A 20,178-nucleotide genomic window follows, 5' to 3' on the forward strand; every position below is an offset into this window, starting at 1 on the left:
CTATCATTTAGAATTGAAGGACGAAGAGTTTCCCAGACAAGAAAAAGTTAAAGGGGTTCATCACCATCAAACCAGTATCACAGGAAATGTTAAAGAGACTTATTTTAAGAAGAAGAAAAAAATATATATATATATGAATAATAAAATTGCAATAACTACATATCTATCAACAATTATTTTATGTGTAAATGGATTGAATACTCCAGTCAAAAGACATTTGGAGGCTGCATGGATAATAAAACAGGACCTTTACATATTCTGTCTACAAGAGACAAATGACACACACAGGCTGAAAGTAAAGAGATGGAAAAAGAAATTTCATAAAAATGAAAACAACCAAACAAAAAAGCCAGGGTAGCAATATTTATACCAGACAAAATAGACTTTAAATAAAAGCCTATAACAAAATTCCTCTTCTGGTTATTTTTCCAAAGAAACCCAAAACTCTAATTCAAAAAGACATATGCATCCTTACGTTGATTGCAGCATTATTTACAATAGCAAAGATATGGAAGTAACCTATGTGTCCATAAATAGATGAATGGATAGCCCTAGCTGATTTGGCTCAGTAGAGAGAGTGTAGACCTGCAAACTGAAGGGTCCTGGATTTGATTCTGGTCCAGGGCACATGCCCAGGTTATGGGCTTGATCCCCAGTAGGGGGCGTGCAGGAGGTAGCCAATCAATGATTCTCATCATTGATGTTTCTATCTCCCTTCCTCTCTGAAGCCAATAAAAATATATATTTTAAAAATTGATGAATGGATAAAGAAGTGGTACATATGTACAATGAAATATGCCTCAGCCATAAAAAAGAAACAAAATCTTGCTGTCGGTGACAACATGGATGGACCTAGAGGATATTGTGCTGAGTGAAATAAGTCAGTCAGAAAGACAAATGCCAGGTGGTTTTACTTATATATGGAATCTAAAAAAAGAAAACAAAATAAGTGATCAAACAAAACAGAAACAAACTCACAGATATAGAGAACATTTTGATGGTTACCAAATGAATGGGGGTTGGGAGATGGGTGAAAAGGGGGAAGGGTTTAAGAAGTTTAAAATGAGCCTTGGCCAGATGGCTCAGTTGGTTGGAGCATATTCCCTTACACCAAACAGCTGGGGGTTCAATTCTCAGTCAGAGCACATACCTAGGTTTCAGGTTCAATCCACAGTTGGGGCACATACCCGAGGCAACCAATTGGTTTCTTTCTCTCTCTCTAAAAATTAATTAAAACATAGCATCAGGTTAGGATTTTTTTTTAAAGTACATATTTGTAGTTGCAAAGTAGTCATGGGCATGTAAAGTATAACAGAGAATAAAAATAATATTGCAATAACTATGATGTCCAATGTACTAGATTTATTGGGGGTGATTACTTCATAAGTTATAAAAATGTCTAATCACTATGTTATATACCTAAAAGTAATATAATATTGTATGCCAGCTGTGATTAAAAAAATAAAAATAGAATTTTAAAAAAGAAGAGATATAATATCTCAATAAACTGTAACAAGTAAAGGGAATGAATCAGTAATAAAATAAAAAAGCTCTCAACAAAGAAATTCTCAAAGAAGGATAACTGGTAAATGCTATAAGAAGAATTTAAAGAAGAATTAACACCAACACTTCACAAACTCTATCACAAATTAGGAGAGGACACTTCCCAACTCATTTTGTGAGGCCACTATTACCTTGATTCTAAATCCAAACACATCACCAGAAAATAAAGCAACGAATCAATATACTTGATAAATATAACTGTAAAAACACTAAACAAAATACTAGAAAGCCGCATTGAGCATGATATAAAAAGGATTATTCACCATGACCAAGTAGAATTTATACAGAGTGCAAAGTTGGTTCAACATATGAAAAACAATCACTAACTTGTTCAAGAAAAAGCCAAAAACCTCATGATCATCTTGATAGCTACAGAAAACACACTTGATAAAGTCTAACACCCTCTCATAATAAAAACACTCAACATAGTAGTAACAGAAGGGAATATGCTTACCTGATAAATGGCATCTACCGAAAGCCCTCAGCTAGCATCATAACTAATATAAAAGATTGAAAATGTTTCTCTTAAACATTTTCCAGAATGGAAACAGAAAATAAAACTATCTCTATTTGTAAATGACAGGTTCTTGTATATATAAGGTCCTAAGGAATTGTGTGATTGCATTGGGGCCACTTGAACTATTCAGTATAACCTTCCTATTTTAAGGTATTTCATTAATAATGTTAATTACATATACAAAGTTCTTTCACAGAAGTACCTAGATTAGTGTTTGATTGAATAACCTGGGAATGGGAATCTTGAGGGAGGGCATGCATCTTTAGAATTTTCCCTACCATAATTAGGTAGGCAGTAATTTGGTTCTCTTGTTCCATTTGCTGTGTTTTAAGGTATTAACCAAAGTCTATAAAGCCTGAAGTAGTTGAGTGTCTGTAAGTTCTTCCTTGACTAATTCAGTTGTAGGACACACTAAATCAATGTGACTACTAATTACGGTTGGCAGAGAATGTTGGTTTGCAGAGAACAGAAATCTACTCGGTCACTGTAATTGGTAAAATTCCCTGCCCACTTTCATTAGACAGAATCTCAGTCTTCTGACAGAGTGGTTATGGTTCAAAAGATAGATTCCTTGAAATTTGTGTTGTATTTATTTCAGGGTACTAATATTTAATTTTATGTCTTTCTGTTGAATCTGAATTTTTCACTTGTGGCTGAATTAATTTGAAAAATATATACCCATATAAATTTAACAAATAAATAAACCATCCTTCCTGTAAAGATAAAATTTCTGACAAAAGGAAAGAAAATTATACATTAAAAATAGTATATATTTTTATTACATATAAACATTACAATTCAAAAATATTATATAAATTATAGAATATATTTAGCTCTAATCTAATAAATAATATTGATTACTTACTTTAAGATATTTGACAGCGTGACTAGTTATGTTATGTGGAGAAATTTCATTGATGTCATATTAGTTAATTCAAATAATCAGCTAAGTTGGAAACTCTGATTCCCTGACTGATGTATTTCTCTGAATTTGAAATCAAATGGGAACATAAACATATTATATTATACAATAAAAATAGGCATAAATTTTGTTGAGGAATTATGGAAAACGCATGTAGCTTACTCATTTAAAAAGTGCACTCATGCAGACACCTATCAAGGACCTTGATATTATTAGTTTGACAATCAAAGAATTTGTGGAAGAAACTAAAGTTCTCTGCAAAATACTACTTGAGGCAGAATGAATCATTAAGTACCAAATGTGTATGCCTTTGAAATTCTTTATGCAACTCCTCAACCACTGCCACATCCATCAATGTCTCTCATTTCTGCTGCTGGGTTGGGCAGCAGCAGAATTAGAATTATCAACTGTGAAGGAGTTTTGGTAGAGAAGGGAAAAGAGGAAAGGACATGGTACTGATGAGTAACATCAATATCCTTTCAATAACATTTTTATTTTTAGAGAGAAAGAGTGATATCAATTTGTTGTTCTGCTTATTTACGCATTCATTGGCTGGTGTTTGTATGTGCCCTGACCAGGGATCAAACATACAACCTTAGCATATCAGTACCACACTCTAACCAACTGAGCTACCCATCCGGGGCCTGGTGACATAGTCTTGACATTCCCAAATACACTGTCTGCCTTATCTTCATTTCCAAAGACAGCATCCTCTAATCATAGCAGGCCGCTATATAATAAAAAATCACACTATGTATGAATTTGCTCAGACTCACATTATAGAACTTTTAAAATTTCTACCTGTATCGTAATTAATTGTGTTATTCTCAAAAATGCTTTCCAAATCTTCCTTAGTCCCCTCCTTAATTTCAAATGCATAAAAAAAACCTGCAAGACTGACAGTCAAGGTGGTGGCATAGGTAAATGTGGTACTTGCTCCCTCCCACAGCCACATCAATATTAAAACTAAATGACAGAGCAGTCATTATTCAGAATTGCTTGGAATATGGCTGAATGGAAGTTCAAAACTACAGAATTAAAGAAGGAGCTACATCAAGACTAGTAGAAGGGGTGGAGACACGGAAGGGTCTGGTCCCACACCCACATGTGGTGGATTAAAATTGGAAGGGATTTCACGGCTATGTAAGTTCCCCTGAAGAGGAGGGGTCCCAGTCCCAGACCAGGTCCCCCAACCCAAGGTTCTAGTGCCAGGAAGAGAAGTCCCATAACTCTGGCTGTAAAAACAGCCAGGGATTGAGGCTGAGGGAGTTGGAGGGCTGATGGTGTACCAAACAGTTCCCCTTAAAGGGCCCACACACAAACTAATTCTGACTCACTTCCTCCAAACTCCAACACAAAGGCAGCAGATAGAAAAGCACCAGAGAATTGCAGGAAGGAACTGAATTGTCCAGTATCAGGTGAGAGCTGGAGGAGCAGTTTTCTCCCAGACTGAAGTGCTGGCAGAGGCCATTTTTCCTTTGATGAGCTCTCCCTCTACAGAACCAGCAGGTTGGTGCCATATCTGAAACTTTATCAACTTAGCTAACACTATTTGCCCTGCCTTAGTGATCCTTGATGCCTTGCCCCACCCAACCTTCTGGCCCACCCAAGCTGTTTTAAGTGGCTTTTCCATACACCTGGCCTGTCTTGGCTCATGCTTCAGATTTTCCTAAAATCTCTCAAATAAGCAATATCTGGCCTCAGTGGGCCCATACCTCTCGATAAACGACCCCAGGCCCAGCACTAGTCAGCATTGGTTTGCAGCTTGACCTCACCTGGGCACCTCCAAGCCCAGCATAAGTAGCAGCTATCTGCAGATTGCTTTGTAGCTCATGCCAGTTGGCCATGAGCAGAACATAGGTGACAGCTAACCTTGGCTTGCAACTCCTGGGAACCAGTGCACCCAATGGATAGCTTCAGACTACACTGCATCACTACCATCTAATCACCTCCACAATCAACACACTCAAGGGTCGAACTCAGTGGACATCAAAGCCCTGCTGAAATAAGTCCTGCTCTGTGGGGTGAGCCCCTGAACAGCTAACCCTCCATGGTAGTCAGAGGTCAGTGGTCATTGGTCACAGCCAGTCCTTGCAGCTGATTGGCCTGGGGGCAAACCTCTCCCAATTATGTGCCAATAGCAATCAAGGCTCAGCAACAAAGGGAGGGTGTACACTGTCCCCATGAGGGGGGCACACCTGAGTGTCCAGCTTGGAGTCATGGGTTTGATTGGGGAGGCTGGACCTTACTGAACATCTACTGCATTAGGCCAATCTACCAAGCCTGGATGATGCAGCAGTTCTACCTAATAAATAGAAACACACACAGGAAAGCCATCAAAAGGAGACAAAGAAATATGTGCCATGTGAAAGAACAGAACAAAACTCCAGAAAAAGAATTAAACAAAATGGAGACTAGCAATCTACTTGATGCAGAGTTCAAATCACTGGTTATAAGGATGTTCAAGAAACTTAGAACTTCCACATCGTAAAAAAGAACCAGTCAGAAATGAAAGATAAACTAACTGAAATGAAGAATAATTACAGGGAATCAACAGTAGAGTAAATGAAGAATTAAACCAGTGATTTGGAATATATGGAAGCAAAAGCATCCAATCAAAACAGCAAAAAGAAAAAATAATCCAAAGTTGAAGATAATATAAGGACCCTCTGGGACAAATTTAAGCATACCAACATTCACATCAGGGGGATGCTAGAATAAGAAGAAAATGAACAAGAAATTGAAAACCTATTTGAAAAAATAGTAACAGAAAACTTACCTAATTGGGTGAAGGAAATAGACATAGAAGTCCAGGAAGCACAGAGAATTCCAAACAAATCCCAAAGAGGCCCACACCAAAACACATCATAATTAAAATACAAAAGGTTAATGACAAAGAGAGAATCTTAAAAGCAGCAAGAGAAAAGCAATTAGTTACCTACAAGAGAGCTCCCATAAGACTGTCAGCTGCTTTCTCAACAGAAACTCTATAGGCTAGAAAGGATTGATTAGAAATATTCGAAGTGATGAAAGGTAAGGACCTACAACCAAGATTACACTACCCAGCAAAGCTATCATTTAGAATTGAAGGACTGATAAAGAGCTTTCTAAACAAGAAAAAGCTCAAGAAAGTTAATACCACCAAATTAGTATTACATGAAGTGCTAAAGGGTCTTCTTTAAGAAGAAAAAAGGCAAATATTCAAATAACATCACAATAAATACATATCTATCAACAATTGAATCGAAAAACAAAATAAGTGAACAAGCAGAACAGAAATAGACTCATGATACAGAGTTCGTTTTGACAGTTGCCAGATGGGAGAGGAGTTGGGAGGATGGGTGAAAATGGTGAAGCGATTAAGAAGTACAAATTAGTTGTTATGGAATAGTCATGGGGATATAAAGTACAGTGTAGGGAGTATAGTCAATAATATTCTAATAACTATGTATGGTATCAAATGGTTATGAGATTTATTGGGATGATCCTTAGTAAGTTATGTAATGTCTAATCCCTGGAGTATACACCCAAAACTAAAATAATAATGCATTTCAATTATAATTTTAAAATGGTTTTAAAAATAAAGTAATAAAAATGTTAAAAGTTGACCAAGAAAAAAAAACCCTACAAAACCTTTTCTCTGGGACATTTGAGATACTGCTCCCTGTCCTCAGTTTAGCTCAAATAAACTCTTATAAAAATTCTCTATATGTTTGGACATTTCTTGCATTGATACCCTTCTTTTCCCTTTAAAAAAAAAAATGTCTGGGCCCAAGTATAATCTTTTTTTTCTTTTGACAATAGCTCCCCTTCCCCACCCTACTTCCTATAAAAATCTTACACTTTGTAAAAAAAAAAAAAAAAAGCTTTCTAAAAAGATTACAAACACCTTGATATGCAACAACTATTTTAATAGTCTTTATAATATTCACAGAATTTATCATGATGCCTTACACACACTGGGACTAACAAATGCTTTTGAATTAAAATGAACAATTGTCACCACCATATGTAAATATGTGTACATAAACATATAAAATAAATTTTTCTTTGTTACTTTTTAGTTTTAAAATAGTGTAACTACAACATAAACAGCATAAGTAGAATAATACACTGTAATTCCACTTCATGAACACAAATCTTATTTGTATTTTTATTATTAAAAAAACAGGCTTGACTACTATAAAAATATCTTTAATTGAAAATTCAGATGAATACCAAAGCTAATTCTTTTATAGAATCAGGGTAAACATCAAGGTAGGCTTCAGCTACATTTGCTACAAAAGTGAACACTGGCCACTAAAATTAAGATTATAACTTGTTTGTTCTTAGAGGAGGAATGTTATCCTTTACTCATGTATCACCAAAATTGCATATTGTTAGATGCAAAAATGCTCAATGTTTATTAAACAGACGAGGGGACAGCAAACCACAGCCCACAGACAAATCACATTTGCCATCAGATTTTTTATGAGAGCTAAGGGCTTTTACATTTTAAATGGTTGAAATTTTTCTAAAGAGTATTTTATGATCTGTGAAATTAACATGAATTATAAATGCAAGGGTCCATCAATAAAGTTTTATTATAACACAGCCATGCTTGATTCTTATGTGTTGTCTATGCTACTTTCACAATACCATGTAGAGTCAAGTAGGCTTTATGGCCTAAAAAAACAAAATTATTTACTGTCTGACCCTTTAAAGAAAAATAATGCAGGTCTCTGGAATAGAACAGGTATTAGATTTATGTCTCCATCACTGGATTACAAATTCACTGAGGACAAGAGCCATGTTTTTGTTCACTATTATATCTGTAGGTCCTAGAACAGATTGTGGAACAGTGGAAATGCTCGATAAAAAGTTTTTTAAAAAATACAAACATAAAGGAATAAATGAACATTAATTTTTTACTGATTCCCAAATAAAAAGATGTTAAGACTATAAAGACTGCAAAAATGTGATCTGGAGAGTGAGAATGTAAGATTCTTCTTTCCATTTTTTGTCTTCTGCTGTTTTTCCTTAATGAAATAATCCAATTTACTGTCTACATAATGCAGCCTGACAAGTATTAAGTAATAGATTATGGTTCCCAGCAACCTTCAGAAAGGACAGCATAGAGCAATTTAGGACATGTTGGTATTAAAAAATCCTGTGATTAATATAATGCTTATATTTAAAAAAAATTAAAATTGGGGGCTTCAGGAGGCTTTAAAGATAAACAAAAAGGGGCATAGTGTTATGGGAATGGATACTTGAAGGAATAAAACAAAACAAGTTAGCCCTGATTGGTATTGCTAAGTAGTTAGAGCATCAGTCCACACATCAAAAGGTCACGGATTTGATTCCTGGTCAAGGGAACATACCTGAGTTGCAAATTCAGACCTAGTCAGGGCACACACAGGAGGCAACCAATTGATGTGTGTCTCTCACATGGATGTTTCTCTCTCTCTCTTTCTTTCCCCCTCCCTCCCTCCCTTTCACTCTCTCTAAAATCAATGGGAAAAATATCCTTGGGTGAAGATTAACACACACACACAAAAAAAATGTTTAAAGCAGTTTTATTATAATAGCTCAAAATAAGAAAAAACAAAGGTGTCAGTCAATAGGGTAATGGGAGAATAACCCATACAATTGCATACTGGCCAGCAATAAAAAGAAAAGAATTAAAGACACATGCTACAACATGGATGAATCAGAAAGCATTATACGAAGTGTAAAAAGCCTTATATAATATTGTATGAACCATTTATATGAAGTTCTAGAACAGGCAAACCTAACCTATGGGTGTTGCAGGAATAAAAATAGTGATTGTCTTGAGAGTGAAGGGCAGGAGCATGGATTGACTAGGAGGGTACATGAGGGAACGTCCCAGCATTGAGAAGGAAAATAGGGGGGCAACTTTGGGGGCTTACAGCCTAGTTCAGTGTCTAGTTAAACAGTAATCTTACAAGCCCCATTCTAACTGATTTGGGTGGAGCTACAAAGCCCACCCCGAGGGGCCCACCACAAGAAGATATATATATCAAAACCTCCCCACATTGGCAGTTCCGGCTTTGGACTAGCAGCACTGCGTAATAAAGGTTTTCTTTCCTGATTCCTCTGAGTGCTGACTGGTCATTCTCCTGAGCCGTTTGAACGGCTGCCACAGCAGCAAAACAGTGATGTTTCACACTTTGTTAAAGACTGGTTGCACAGGTGAACACATTTGTCAGAATTTATCAAATAGTACACTTAATATTGGTGTTTTAATCTAATTTAAATTTTACCTCAAAGAAAAAAGGAGAACTTGAACTCTAGTGTAGGAGCACACAAACTTTTCTTAAAGGGCCAAATCATTTAGACTTTGTGGACCGTATGGTCTCTCCAACCACTCAAACACTCAAATCCAAGTTTGCAGCACAAAAGCAGCCACAGACAATTTGTGAATGAATGGGCCTGGCTGTGTAAAACAAACAAACAAACAATCAAAAAAACCACACACACAAACACAAACTAATAAAAACCAACAACTTTATTTACAGAAACCAGAAAATACTCTAAGCCCATGGTTTGTTGACTCCTGCATTTAGTTAAGGATACCATGCTTTCATTTGGGGTAAAGTGATTCCTGCAATTTTCTTTGAATGCATTGCAAATATGATGGATTGAGGAATAAAGGAATAAATAATAAATGAATAGCTATTTGATAAAACAAATATAGTTATTTGAGTTGTATTACCTAAGTGGTAAATATATGGTTACTCACAGCAAACTTTTTCAACTTTTGCATATCCTTGAAAATGTTTATAATAAACTGCCAGAGGCAAAAACTAAACAAACAAAAAATAAGTGGGCACATAGAGCTTGCTTATAGCTTACTGGGGAAAACAGAGTTAATATGGCCATGAGTTAACACAGTATAGATGAGACTTTTAAAGCTCAAAAATATGCCCAGCAATGGATCACTGCAGGTGTGGCTCTGGAGAATAGCAAAGGGCTGCAGTCCTAGGCTAAAACCATCACACCATTCTAGAACAAAATAAAAAGTTTGGATACTGTTTAAGAGTATGCTTATTTCAAAATATACAGATTTCAGCTCCAATTTAACAATTGGTCAAAGTGCAAAAGATTTAATATTACCATTTGAACCTGATTTTAAATACTCATAAGAAAGATGATCTTTAAAAAAAAAAAAAAAGTATCGTTATTGTTGAAAGTATTACAGATATTCCCTTCCCCTCCCTCCCCCCTTGAGTTCCTCCTTCCCACCTTGGCCTTTCCCAGGCCTTCCATAAGAAACATGATTTTTTAAAAATCAGTAATACATTGTAATCACTCTGCCCTGAGCTTTAGTAGACTTCAAATATTGACACAGGCATGTTTTTAATGTTCTAATAGATTTTAAAATTTAGCTTTGAAAATTTATCATACATAACCTGATTGAAAATTTACAAGGTAAAGATTAGGTAGCATTAATCCCATCTTACCTAATAATAGACAAACATGTAAATTGACCGTACCTCCGCTATGCCCACAGCCAATCAGAGTGAGTATGCAAATTAACCCAACCAAGATGGCAGTTAATTTGCATACATAGGTGCCCAGCGGCCAAGGTCCCGGGAACATCCTCAGCACCCAGGTCATTCCAAGGTAGGCCCCGAAGGGCCCTGAGCAGTTTGGGAAGGGCCTGAGCCAGGGGGCCCCTGCCCAGGCCTAAAGCCTTGGCCAGAGGCTTTAAGCCTGGGCAGAGGCAGAGCTGGCCATTAGAGTGAGCTGGGGGCCCCTGCCCAGGCCCCGAGGCTTTAGGCCTGAGCAGGGGCAAAGCCATGTTTGCAGTTCTACTACTGAAATACTGGCTTTATTTTAATTTCTCAGCCAGGATCTTTCCACACTCTGCTAACAAGCTTCTACGCTAATATACTAATGCCAAAGATATTCTTTTTTAAAAATATATTTTTATTGACTTCAGAGAGGAAGGGAGAGGGAGAGAGAGATAGAAACATCAATGATGAGAGAGAATCATTGATCAGCTGCCTCCTGCATGCCCCCAACTGGGGATCAAGCCTGCAACCTGGGCATGTGCCCTTGACCGGAATCGAACCTGGGACCCTTCAGTCCGCAGGCTGACACTCTATCCACTGAGCCAAACCAGCTAGGTGGGATTCGTGAAATCATTCTAGCCAAAAGTAAAACATAAAATTGATGAATTAATTTATGTAGTCTCATGTTTAAATTTCACAATTTCCATAAAGAGTCAAAATATATAGAAAATCCTAATTACTGTCTAGATACCTTTGGGTTCCCATGAACTTAATTATAAGAATCCAATGTGATATTTTAGAATAATAAATATCTTGAAAATGGTTACAGTATAAAGAAAATTAGACAGTATAATTATTCCTATCTAAATATCAGCCAAGATTCTACTTAATCAAACACATGACAAAAAAAGGAAGAAATGAAAGAAAGAAATTCAAAGTATTTACCAGATATAGCACCATTATGATCATAAAATGGAGGTGATAGACCAGTCATCCCATTTCTCTTTGTCCAACCAAGTTGCAGACTCTGATCTTGTGTCATATTACAGAGCCCATCCTCAAAATCACATCTTTCATAATTTGAGCCTGATGAGAGAAAAAATAAATTAGCTTTCATAACCCATTTGGCTTCTTAAGAAATAAGATAATATTAGAAAAAGAAAGCTTAGCAACAAATGACAAGTGTAGATTAGCATAAAGATTATTTCTCACATTTAAGTTTACTTTATTAATATAAAGCTTTTTTGCATATGACATTCTAATAAATCACCACACACAAAACCCAGTGAAATCAGAGGACTGAGGACCTAATCCTGGCTTTGTCTCTTATTAACCAAGTACCTTAGCTAAACCACTTACCCACAGCAAACACTTTTCTTCACTTATAAGATTAAAATAATAATATCCTGCCCTGTCTCCCTAAAGCAATTGCTGTGAGGATCTAATGACATATGTACATAAAAAAAAAAAATACTTCACAACTCATAGGCACTGTAAAATATGAGGAATTACTATTAGGGTTACATCTAACACAATCTTAATATTCCTGCCATCCAGACATATCAGAATTCCATCGTGTCTGTGATGGACCCCTGGAATTAAACATAGCACCTTCTTGTTGAATCTCAATGTTCTTGAAATTCTAAATCCTTTTATGTTGCAAAGGCATTTTCTGGCTTTTTCCCCCCCTTTGGGTATAAGTGATCCAAGAGGCTTGGGAGAAGCAAGATTTGGACACTTGGTTATTCAGAATAAGGCTTTATTCCATTATAAAAAAACAAACAAACAAAAAAAACAACCCTAAATATATAAAAAAATGTTCAACCTAAAAAAAAAAAAAAAGGTTATCTCAACCACAAATCCACAAATCACCCCTCCTTGGGTTGTAATTCTTAGCAGCTATGGAGATGTCACTTTAACAAGATTGTTCTTGCCCTGACTGGTCGCATTAGCTATAGTAAGAGTAATTACACTGGTTGTTAAATAGTGCTTGGCAATCCAGTCACAAAAACATTTTTTTTAATTTATTGGGATGACATCCTGTCTAATAAAGAGGGAATATGCTAATTGACCATCACTCTGTCACAAAGATGGCATCACCCACAGCTGAGGCCAAGTTCCCTTAAGGAGCCTTAACGAGCAATCAGCAGGGACCTGAGGCTACACCCTCCCCCGCCCCATGGGGCTTGACAGGGGACCTCAGGCCATGCCCCACACCCAGCAGGGCTTGACAGGGGATCTCAGGGCGTGTCCCCCACCTGGCGGAGCTTGACAGGGACCTCAAGGCACGCCCCCTGCCCCATCTGGGGGACCTCAGGCCATGCCCCATTCCTGGCACTGGGCCAGGGGACCTAAGGCTACACCCCCTGCCTGGCGGGACTTGACAAGGGTGGGACTGGTCGGGTCTGGATCTAGCCCAATGGGGGGGAGGCGGCCAGGTCTGGGTCTCACGTGATTTTGAGGTGCATGTGGGTGGGCGGGGACTTGACTCTGGGTCCCCCTTTTAATGTGCACGAATTTTGTGCACCAGGCCACTGAAACCTATCATTTTATTAACCAGTTGGTTAATAAAATGATAGGTTTCAAGTTACAATTTTATAATACATCATCTGTATATTACATTGTGTGTTTACCATCCAATATCAAATCTGTTGTCACCAAAATTTGACTCCCTTTACCTTTTACTACTTCACAACCCCACCTCTCTTTCCCTCTGGTCACCATGATACTGTTGCTTGTGTCTATGAGTTTTCCTTTGTTCAATTGTCTTGTTTGTTCATTTGTTACTTTCAGTTTTATATCCCACATATGAGTGAAATCATATTGTTCTTGACTTTTTCTCTCTGACTTATTTTGCTTAGCATGACATTCTCAAAATCCATCCCATTTGGTCCCATAAAATAGCAGTTTTTCATCTTCTTTATGGCTGAGTAGTATTCCAGTGTATATATGTACCACATCTTCTTTATCCAATCATCTCTCAAAGGACACTTCAGTTGTTTCTATGTCTTGACCACCATGAATAATGTTGCATTGAACATAGAGGTGCATATATCTTTACGAATAAATGTTTCAGATTTTAGGAATAGATACCCCAAAGAGGGGTTTCTGGGGCATATGGTAACTCTATTCTTAATATTTTTAGGAATATTTATATTTTCCATAGTGGCTATATCAGTTTGCATTCCCACAAGCAGTGAATTTTTATTTATTCACATTTTGGACAAAATATTATCCTCCTATCTAATAAAAGAGTAATATGAAAATTAACCATCACTCCACTACATGCACAAGCCATGCTCACTAGCCACACCCACCAGCCAATCAGAGCGAGTATGCAAATAAACCCAACCAAGATGGCTACAGCCACAGAGAGCAGGAGGGAGGCTTAGGTTTCCCTGGTAACAAAAGAAGCCAAGCTATCTGCATGCCATTGCAGGCCTAAGCCTTCACTCAAGGCTACAAAGTTTCAATTATAGAAGGTAGACAAATCCAAACAGAAATGGCGGCAGCCACGGAGCTATAAAGAGCAGGAGGCTAGGGTTGCCCCCTGCTTTCCGCACACCCTGACAGGCTCAGGCCTCTGCGTAAGGCTACAAAGTTTCAATTACAGAAGATATACACAAACCCCAACAGAAACGGCTGTAGGCCACGGAGTGAGCAGGAGGCTTGGCTCCACTCTAGGATACAAAGTTTCAATTGTAGAAGGTAAATAAATTCCAGATACCAGGGCCTCTGCTTGGGTTGCCAGGAGGTGTGGCTGGCCTGCAAACCACCACAGGCCCCTCGCTCAGGCCGCCCCACACCCCAAGGGAACCCCCACCCTGATCCGGGACACCCTTCAGGGCAAACCAGCTGGCCCCCACCCATGCACCAGGCCTCTATCCTATTTAATAAAAGAGTAATATGTAGATTGTCCATCACTCCAACACACAATATGGATGTCCCCATGTGGTCAAAGATCCTGCCCCCATGTGGACACAAGATGGCCACCACAAGATGGCCAGCAGGAGAGGGCAGTTGGAAGGCACCAGGCCAGCAGGGGAGGGCAGTTGGGAGGCACCAGGCCTGCAAGGGAGGGCAGTTGGAGGCGATCAACCCTGCAGGGGAGGGCAGTTAGGGGTGACCAGGCTGGCAGAGTAGGGAAGTTGGGAGCAAACAGGCTGGCAGGGGAGCAGTTAGGCATCAATCAGGCTGGCAGTGGAGTGGTTAGGGATGATCAGGCTGGCAGGCAGAAGTGGTTAGGGGCAATCAGGAAGGCAGGCAGGCGAGCAGTTGGGAGCCAGTAGTCCTGGATTGTTAGAGGGATGTCTGGTGGGATTGGGCCTAAACAGGCAGTCAGACATCCCTTGAGGGGTCCCAGATTGGAGAGGGTGTAGGCTGGGCTGAGGGACACACCCCCAGCCCTCGTGCACGAATTTCGTGCACCGGGCCTCTAGTTTAATAATAATACACCTGGTGCATGTTCTTGAGATCTTCTACATGAAAATTCAAGGATGATTGGGAAATGCCACTTTTAAACACTAACTAAACCTGCTTTGTTACTAATGGTCTACTTTATTAATTTTACTTCTTGATCCTTATTTTGAAAGATTTTATAAACCAGCTATATTCTGTAATAATAACAGGAATTTTAACAGCCACATTTTATTGAAGTAGATTGTTCTATGTTAGGTATTTTGCTTTCAGTAGTTTATTTATTCCTTATGAAGCAGACATTTTATTCTATTTTAAATGAGAAAATGGATGTGCTGTGTTGGAGGCATGAAGTAACTTGCTCAACATAGAACTTCTAGTGAGTTCTGGGTCAAGGGTGGAACCAGGTCTTTTTTGATTTCAGAACATGAGCTCTTAAAGCTCTGTTCTAAGATCTAACTGTGAATTTGCTGTTCCATTCTTTTTTTACTTTATTGGTTAAGGTATTACATATGTGTCCTTATCCCCCCTATTGCCCCCACACACCCCCACCCCCTGCTCATGCCCTCACTCCCCTGGTGTCTGTGTCCATTGATTATGCTTATATGCATGCATACAAGTCCTTCTTATCAAACACCTAGAATTGGAGGCCTATCAGAGTTTCTAGTCAGCCTAAGGACACTAGTATTTCCAGACAGAATTAATGTCATTCTATCCAAAAGCAAAGAAACTTGGTTAGTATATGAATCAAAGCATGGTTAAATTTACAATCTCTATAAGGCCTTTGAAATATTTGAAATAGCCAGACCATCCCAATTTTTACCTCATGGACCCCTAGGGGTTCAGGGACTTCGGTTGAACAAAAGTAAACTAAATTACATAGTTAGATGTAATATGTAATATATATATATTAGAGGCCCGATGCATGAAATTTGTGCATGGGTGTGTGTGTGTGTGTGTGTGTGTGTGTGTCCCTCAGTCCAGCCTGCAACCTCTCCAATCTGGGACCCCTCGAGGGATGTCCAACTGCCCGTGGGATCAGACCTAAACTAGCAGTCGGACACCCCTCTCAAAATCCAGGACTGCTGGCTCCCAACTGCTCACCTGCCTGGCTGCCTGATTGCCCCTAACTGCTTCTGCCTGCCAGCTTGATCACCCCCTAACCACTGTCCTGCCAGCCTGATCAACGCCTAACTGCTCCCCTGCCAGCCCGATTGCCCCCAACTGCCCTCCCCTGCAGGCCTGGTTCACCCCCCCCAACTGCCCTCCCCTGCCGGCCTGGTCACCCCTAACTGCCCTCCCCTGCTGGCCTGGTCCCCCACAACTGCCCTCCCCTGCAGGCCTGGGTCCCCTGCAACTGTCTTCCCCTGCAGGCCTGGTCCCTCCCAAATGCCCTCCCCTGCTGGTCTGGTCACCCCTAACTGCCCTCCCAGTTGGCCTGATCGCCCACAACTGCCCTCCACTGCAGGCCATCTTGTGGCGACCATCTTGTGTCCACCTGGGGGCAGTCATCTTTGACCCAATGATGGCAGCCATCTTGTGTGTTGGAGTGATGTTCAATTTGCATATTACTCTTTTATTAGATAGGATATATATGTGTGTGTATATATATATATGTATGTATGTGTGTGTATATATATATATATACATGTACATATACACATACACACACACACACACACGTGTGTGTGTGTGTGTGTGTGTTATTAATTAGCTATGCATGTATCTGCATAAATATGTATTGTTATTGCTAGGATCTTTCCGCTGCTAGGGTTCAGGAATCTGGAGAAGGGGCTGCGTATAAATGAATAAACCAGACACTACACAAGAAATATGAATTTGGGAGGCATGGGGGAGCCAGGGGAGGCTCCACTTTTTAGTGTAGTGGGCTCTTTGAATCTCTGGACCCACATTTTTCCCTTTAGCAAAGCAGATATACATATCAAAGGTAAGGTCTGGTAAACAATAAAGGACCATCAGGTTGGGGGAACTGCCCTCAGCTGTCTGGCAGCAGGCAATAATATGCAGATCTTCAGCCCTGCTGAAGGTGTCCATCAGCCTTGTGACGAACTTCCTGCATAATTAAGACCAGCTGGAATTTGCCAACAGCATCTAATCACGTTTCCTTTAGTTTCCACCAATTTTTATAACTCTCTACTTGTGATTATAAAATATTCAAAACTATTTTATCACTATATTTTAGCAATTATGTGTATGAAATGTAGACACATTTCCTATAGGTGTCATTTTTTTGAATACCAAGAAATTACCTTACAGTACAATTACTAGTTGACATCTGTTTGCAATGTTCATTGTTCTTTTTAATACACAAGGATAATGGTGATGATTTCTGGAAGTGGTAGAACTAGAAAAATAGCTAAATAAAACATTTTTCCCTTTGGTCTCAACAGGGTTTCTTTTTGTTATAAAATAAATCTAAAGAGCATACATTTTCAACTAATTCTTATTTAAAAAGGCAATCATGAACTTCTAATAACTGTTGGATTATTCAAAAACGCATCAGAAAGTTTCTAAGTATTCATTTCCTCCACTAGAAAATTGTATGTTTTAAACCATTTAAACAATTTTTCTTGAATTGTGCCTGATTTACCTTTTAATTCCATATGCCACACATCTACATTAAAATCTGAAACTACCTGCTATTTTAAAATCTGCCTCCATGTAGATTTCTGCTGCCACAGTCATCACTAAGTTGTAACAGTTGGATTCTATGCAACAATGAGGAATGGTATGCAGGAACTTATCAGTAGAATCCATGTTCCTGGGCTTTTTGAACTTGTGGAGCTCATCATTTCATTTTCTATTCTTTTTATTTAAATTTAGTGTTGAAAGTATTACAGATGTCCCCTTTGTTGTTTTTCCCATTGACCCGCTCCACCCTGCACCCCCTCCTCCCAGGCCTTCACCATACTATTGTCTGTGTCTATGGGCTATGCGTATATGCATATAAGTTCCCGCTAATCACTCCTCCCACCCACCTCTGCCTTCCCTCTGAAATTCTTCAGTCTGTTCCATGCTTCTATGCCTCTATTTTGTTCATCAGTTTATTTTGTTCATTAGATTCTACATATTATCATTTTCAATTTTATGATTCCAAAGTCAGACGTAGTACAGGAGGGAGGGTGTCTCTGTGTTGCAATTTGTGGTTTCTTGGAAGGCCCAATTCTCTCCTGAATTGGCTTCCACAGTTCCAGATTCTCTCATTAAAGTTCACTGAAGAGTCTCTCATTAATGCCATAATGGGAAGAAAAATATTAAATTATGTCCTCAAGAGATAGTTAACTTTAGGGCATGCTTCTAAGAAAATGGGAAGGAATAGAATAAAGTTTTAGTAGCAGTAATAGTGGAGAAACTGGTGCAGAACTCAGGAAAGAATGATATGCATAGATTATCACAATGTAAAGTTCTTAGAATGCAGAGAAAATATAAGAATTAGAAAAAAATCTAGAAAGGAAGAGGTAGAAGGTATTAAAAGCAAACCACTTATTTCACCTGGGCCATATTAATAATGCACATCTACTTTCCTCCTCAAAGTTCTATGAGACACGGTTATAGTCTTTCCTTAACAATAAATCCAACTCTTTTAATTTAAATTATGGTAAAATATACATGGCATAAAATTTACCATTTTATCCATTTTTAACTGCACTGATGAGATATTAAATACATTCATATTGTTATGCAACCATCATCACCATCCATCTCCAGAACTTTTGCATTTTCCCAACTGAAACTGTATACCCATTAAATAATAACTCCTCCTTCTTCCCTCCCTCCAGCCCCTGGGACCCACCATTCTACTTTATTTGTCTTTTTGTGACTGGCTTATTTCACTTAGTATAATGTCTTCAAGGTTCATCCATGTTGTAGCATGTGTCAGAATTTCCTTCTTTTTTGAGACTGAATAATAATAGTTTATCCATTCATCTGTTGATAAACTCCTGGCAATCTTTCACCTCTTGGCTGTGAATAAGGCTGCTATGAACATGGATGTACAAATATCTGTTGGAATCCCTGCTTTCATTTCTTTTGGGTATATCTCCAAAAGTAGAATTGCTATATCATATGGTAGTTCTCCCCGCCCCCGGGCCTTTTTTTTTTTTTTTTTTTTTGGAGGAATTGCCATATCATTGCCACAGATTCTACAAGATTTTACATTCCCACTGACAATGCATAAACATTTCATTTTCTCAACATTTTTGCCAAAACTTGTTATTTTCTGGTTTTTGTTTGTTTGTTTATAATATCCATCCTAATGGGTATGAGGTGACATCTCCTTGTGGTTTTGAGTTATATTTTCCTAATGATTAGTAATGTTAAACATCTTTCCATCTTTGAACATTTATATACCTTTGGAGAAATGTCTATTCAAGTCCTTTGTCCATTTATTAAATCAGGTTGTTTTTATGTTGCTGAGTTGTAATAATTCTTTATGTATTCTGCATATCAATCTTTTATCAGTTATATGAATTGCAAATATGTTCTCCCATGCCTTTTCATTGTGCTAGTGTCCTTTGATGCACAAAAGTTTTTCATTTTGATGAAGTCAAATTTATTTTTCTATTTTTTTGCCTGTGCCTTTAGTGTCACATCTAAGAAATCATTCCCAAATCCAATATTGTAAGGTTTCCCCCTATGTTTTCTTCTAAGAATTTCATAGTATTAGCTCTTATATCCATTTTGAGTTAATGGTCTTCAATCCATTTTGAGTTAATTTTGTGTGTGATGTAAGATAAGGGCCCAATTTTAATCATTTTGTGTGAATATCCAATTTTTGCAACACTGTTTGTTGGAAATACTGGTCTTTTTCTATTGAAATGATTCGGTGCATTTGTTGAAAATCATTTGACCATATCTGAGAGAGCTGACTTTTAGGCACTCTATTCTATTCCATTGGCCTATATGTCTATCTTTGTGCAAATTCCACACTCTGTTAATTACTGTAACTTTGTAAAAAAAATTTAAATCAGGGAGTGTGAGGATTATAACTTGGTTCTTTTTCAGGATTGTTTTGGTTACTTGGAGTTCCTTGAAATTCCAGATACATTTTATGATAGATTATATTATTTCTGGAAAAAAAATTATTGGGATTTTAAGGATTACATTGAATCTGTAGATTGCTTTGGGTTGTATTGATCTGTAAACAATATTCATTCTTCCAATTCATGAACACAAAATGCCTTTCCATTTATTTGTGTCTTCTTTCTTTCAGCAATAAT

At 38.1% G+C, this 20,178-nt stretch overlaps 1 protein-coding gene across 1 annotated transcript in view; it reads right to left on the minus strand.

The window, feature by feature from the left end:
- Positions 1 to 20,178, minus strand: part of MALRD1 (MAM and LDL receptor class A domain containing 1) — a 640,413-nt gene that overhangs the window by 608,730 nt on the left and 11,505 nt on the right. Inside the window, exon 3 of the mRNA XM_054724807.1 lies at positions 11,468 to 11,608. Coding sequence (XP_054580782.1) covers positions 11,468 to 11,608 — 141 coding nt within the window. The remainder of the gene's footprint in view (positions 1 to 11,467; positions 11,609 to 20,178) is intronic.

Source organism: Eptesicus fuscus, chromosome 2, assembly GCF_027574615.1.
Source record: "Eptesicus fuscus isolate TK198812 chromosome 2, DD_ASM_mEF_20220401, whole genome shotgun sequence".
Lineage (NCBI taxonomy): Eukaryota > Metazoa > Chordata > Mammalia > Chiroptera > Vespertilionidae > Eptesicus > Eptesicus fuscus.